Genomic DNA, 5,366 nt, shown 5'->3' with positions numbered 1-5,366 from the left:
TATTTATTGTTTTTATCTCATATAGATAAAATATAACATGCGATTTGTGTTGTTGGTTTTTTTTTTTTCGAATTGTATGTTTATGTATAATAATAATCAATCAATTCGAGAGTTGATCTGTGTTTATTAATTATTGTAACCAAACTAAGTGACAAACATTCATTTTGAAAAAAAGCTTATTTATATGTAAAATATTTGTTCTGTTCTGTAACGATATCTACTCCAAAACCGGGAGAGACCGGACAATAAACGTGTGGTACTATTCGCCGGTCATTAGTAAATCCCGGGAGAGACCGGGAATTACATAGGAGTACATCCCTCTATAAATAGATTTTCGGAATATTAAGGTCATCAACTCATCATTCTATTAACAGCTTTCGGAATAACATACCATAATAACCCACTGTGTACTACAAAATGATAAGCAAAAATACCCCGAAGAGCGCGATTTATTGACGGAAAAGGTTATTTCATTTGAAAATGTTTGCATTGCGAAATTCTCCAGTTCGCCATTCATTGTACCAATCGCGACTAATTAACAATCAAGCACCCTCATACCGATCGGAATGATCGGCTTTTATTATTGGCAACTATAAAAGGCTCGAGAAGTTGCTGACGCCCTTTCACAAAATCTCATTTCATTCCAATAGGCGCCGCGCTTCGGCGCGGACGCCAACAATAGCATATTATTTACACGGTTTGTTTCCATCTCAAATATTTATCATAATTATTATCGGTACAATTACATAATATTTACTTACCTGTAGTAAGTGGGTTTTTAGTATTTGGAAATGTTCAGAACATTTGCAGTAATATATATTTTACTCGTTACTGATTACTTATTACTGTGCTGTTCCAGTAAACAGTGACATATAATATGAGAACGGAAATCTTTTATTTCTCTTTTTACGTTGTCCTCTATGAGATCGTATTTAGTTCAAAAAATTATCTTATTCAATATAGATTGAGTATCTACCTGCCTCGAAATATATAACAAAAAAGGAGACAAACACGAGAAAACGAACTTACTAAACGAGTTTACTTTTTTTAATTTATTAAATGAAATACATTGTATTACTTTATCAAAGAGAAGTAACAACAAACGGCATAATTTCAGTTAATCAGTTTAGGAATGAATAAAATTATTGAACAGGATGATTTATACACATCATATTTACTGAATTGTGACAACAACTAATACACGGGATGATAATTCTTACATTGATGTTTATAATGACTATTATTCATTGCAAAACAATTCTATATATGAACTGTATGGTCTATACCTAAAGTAAAAGGCTACTAACACACGGGATAATAATTATCATATTGATGTCTATTATGATTACTGTTCATTGCAAACCAATTTGAAATGTGGAATGAATGGTCTAGCTTTACCTTTAGTAAAATGATATATTAAGTGTGTTGACATGTTCATGTCTGTCATGATATTGAACATCCTCTACTTGATTTCTTATAACAATAAATGATAAAATCAACGGAAGTAACCAATTTGATGAATGTATAGAAATTAAGTGGGACAATATCATAATCAAATTATCAATAATTAATTAAACAATGTTAAAATGAGAAAGACATAGATTTGAATTCGAATAACGTCGTATATAATTTCTATAAGTTACTTACATAGTAAAGATATAAATTATATGAAGTATTTTCCCATAGTTTTTTGAAAATGGACGAATATATATTCTTTAATACATTTGTTCAGTGAAGTGATGGGGATTTTTGGAAAAGCCATTCTTGTAGGATTTGTGGCATATCTGGTATATATTCATTTCAAACCAAATTCTTCTAAAATAGCAAACGCTATAAATGATGAATACGATTACGTAATAGTTGGGGCGGGATCCGCCGGAGCGGTATTAGCATCACGATTGTCAGAGGACCCAAATATAAGTGTTCTTCTTTTAGAAGCTGGCGGCGAAGAGACAGACAACCCGTTGTTTTCTATCCCTGTTGCAGCCCCAAAACTCTGGCAAACTGAATGGGACTGGGAATACTACACTGTTCCCCAGAAAGCAACCGGGCTCGCAAGTGGTAAACATCCGGGTATGCATTTCTGGCCCGTTGGAAAGGTTCTTGGAGGTACTAGTATGATAAATATGATGAACTATGTACGTGGAAGTAGATATGACTATGATGGATGGGCCAAGGAAGGATGTGAAGGTTGGGCCTATGATGACGTATTACCTTACTTTTTAAAGTCAGAGGATATGCTTGATGATGAACTGAAAGATTCAAAATACCATCATACCGGTGGACCATTAGGAGTTACATTGGATGATTATGTGCCATTAACAAAAACCTTTGTGGAGGCGGGAAAGGAACTCGGATATGAAGAGGTGGATTATAATGGGGTAAACCAGCTAGGTTTTAGTATATCACAAGTTAATGTAAGAGGAGGAATACGAGCGAGCACTGTTCGAGAATTTTTAAGACCCGCTATGTCAGGAGAAAATTTGCATGTTGTCATTCGAGCACACGTATCTAAAGTTAATGTTCAAAACAATACCGCTGTTGGCGTTTTCTTCATTAGAAATGGTGTCAAGAGGATGGTAAAGGCAAATCAAGAAGTTATTTTGTCCGCTGGAACGATTGGATCATCTCAAATATTGATGTTGTCTGGAATCGGGCCAAAAGAACATCTTGAAAGTTTGAACATACCTGTCAAAGCAGATCTGCCTGTCGGAGAAAACCTTCAAGATCATATGTACAGTGTGTTACGAAGTGATATAAATACGACAGATAGCATAACGAAAGATAAAGCGGAATCGATTTCAAGCATTGCTAGTTATGCTCTCTCAAAAACAGGTTTCTTGACATCAAAACATCTTTAACAGGAGTTGCTTTTACTAAATCAAAAGTACTGCAAAAACAGATTATCCAGACATCCAGATTCATTTCTACGCTCAACAACCGCCAGCATATGAAAGTAAATACGGCAATAGTTTTGCAAATGATCTACTTCATAGCGACTGGAAAGAAGGGTTCCTTATATTACCAATTATCTTACATCAAAAGAGCCGCGGGAAAATTACATTGAAAAGTACCGATCCTTTTGACTATCCCGATATTGATCCAAATTATCTCGCCGAAAAGGAAGACATGGACGTTTTTGTGGAAGCTTTAAAGCTTGGAATGCAGATTATTGAAACCGATGCTTTCAAGAAAGTTGGAGCGGATAAAAATCATATGAGAATAGAAACCTGTAAAGAACATGAGTTCATGTCGTACAAATTTTACGAATGTTTAATACGTCATTTTGCTGTGACCGTTTATCATCCGACGTCAACATGTAAAATGGGATCATATAGTGACCCGAATTCTGTAGTTGATCCTGAATTAAAGGTTAAAGGTATTCACGGTTTACGTGTGGTTGATGCATCGATTATGCCGACAATCGTATCAGGAAATACAAATGCCCCTGTTATTATGATAGCCGAAAGAGCTGCAGATTTCATCCTAAAAAGGGACACAGTCAGTCGCATAAAAGAACATATAAACAGCGCTAACTGAAATGCGAGCATAATATAATAAATATTCACTGCGCATTCTGTAATATTTACCAACGCTCTTTTTTCAGAATCGACATAAGACTTCTTGCGTATAATGTCACCGTATCATGTATCTGTTGATATTTCGAAATTCTTAATTTAACACGTTTTCCTTCTAAGAAACTAAACAGTCGGTGTTGAACAATTGGCTTGTGACTCGAAGACTATCCGTTCATTCCTGCACGTGAAAGGACCCTGTGCTATATCTTGGTGTGTAACAATGGACAAACTGTACATAAGTTGTCACAACTATAATGAAGGGGATAATTATATTTAAGTTACCAAACTATGAATGAATGCAAAGCCCATACAGAGTATTACAAGACGTAGCACTCAACTGGGGACCAAATGCAAAGAAACATTAGATTTGAATATCTTACAAAGAAGTTTAAGATAAATCAATTAAGATGGAAAAAACCTGCAAAGGATAATATAAAAATTAAAAAAAAAAAAAAAAAAAAAAAAAAAAAGAGCCGTGTCATGACAAAACCAACATAGTGGGTTTGCGACGAGCATGGATCCAGACCAGCCTGCGCATCAGGATCCATGCTGTTCGCTTAAAAACCCTATTACAAGTACCGAAACTGATAGCGACCAGCATGGATCCTGATCAGACTGCGCGGATGCGCAGGCTAGTCTGGATCCATGCTGTTCGCAAACCCACTATGTTGGTTTTGTCATGACACGGCTCATTAATATAGTCAAAATTAAATTGAACATTGATGTTTTTGCGAGTCATAGCCGGATTTAATAACAACGCTTTTCATTTTTTGGCCGTTTGGTACAAGAAAGATGAACATTCTAGAAAAATGGGGTGAATGAATGACTTGAAAATTTGCATACATGTTACTGGTCCAGACGTGCACAAACCTCGGGAAGATTTAATTTCAAGTCCCGTTATGTCTATACCAATGGCATCGATTCGAATTTGTACTTGTTATGGCACTGAATACATAGCATTGTCATATAGACCATGCCATTACCAAACAGAAGTAAGAAATTTGGATTATAAATCACTTTAAACTAAAAGAAATTCACTGAGGTTTATTATCAAATGTTTATATTTTTCTAGAAATACGAAGAAACAATGTCATCGCTGCGACCTCGCTTCTATAAACAAAAGTAACACATATATAAAGGCGTAAAAATATAATCGGATTCATTTGCATATTATCAACATAATAACACCATTGAGAATCGGTATAGGTATATGGTCAATCATCAGTTAATGTGCGTAAAAGAATATGATTTTTTTATTGTTATCAACAAGTTCGAGAACGAAAACTGCTGATTATCTTTTTACATTTTATTTTCTTTTTTATGAAAGTGAGCAAGTTAGAAATAATATAGTCAAATTTAGGTATAATTGGTTTAAGTAGCTTCACTGAGGCCGTAAACGTTAAAACATAAAACTTGAATTACATTTCGTGCTTAGGCGAAAAATATTAATATTAAGTATAACATAAGCCAGGTCCATACACTTGGATAATAACCTTCCTTTTACACGCGAACAAGCTCTTATTAAGCGGACGAAAAGCGACAAATAGTGTTATTATATTTTCGGCATTCGATTCCATTTTAAAGGAGATAAATGTTCATAAGGAAAACGTTTTTAGTTTATTTTTGTATTAAAAAAAACAACAACAAAAAAACGGTTTGTATCTGTAAATTACACGTGATGTTAGTTTAAAGTAACATTATTTTTTATTGGTCGGCTACTACCCTAAATACCGTAATTTTATATTGTAAGAATTTTTCATTTATGGATTTAAAAAAATGGTATTTAGC

The 5,366-nt window shown here is 34.3% G+C and overlaps 1 protein-coding gene across 1 annotated transcript; it reads left to right on the top strand.

Annotated features, from left to right (window-relative positions):
- Nucleotides 1-1,586: 1,586 nt before the first annotated feature.
- Nucleotides 1,587-3,578, top strand: LOC132740022 (glucose dehydrogenase [FAD, quinone]-like). Its single transcript, XM_060727876.1, has 2 exons — nucleotides 1,587-2,845; nucleotides 2,889-3,578. Exons 1-2 carry the CDS (start codon nucleotides 1,740-1,742, stop codon nucleotides 3,538-3,540), a joined length of 1,758 nt encoding a protein of 585 aa, XP_060583859.1. The 5' UTR covers nucleotides 1,587-1,739; the 3' UTR covers nucleotides 3,541-3,578.
- Nucleotides 3,579-5,366: the final 1,788 nt, after the last annotated feature.

Source organism: Ruditapes philippinarum, unplaced genomic scaffold (assembly GCF_026571515.1).
Source record: "Ruditapes philippinarum isolate M1 unplaced genomic scaffold, ASM2657151v2 ctg4662_1_1_1_1, whole genome shotgun sequence".
Lineage (NCBI taxonomy): Eukaryota > Metazoa > Mollusca > Bivalvia > Venerida > Veneridae > Ruditapes > Ruditapes philippinarum.
Note: the sequence above shows the minus strand (reverse complement) of the source record. Positions and strands in the feature narration are given on the sequence as shown.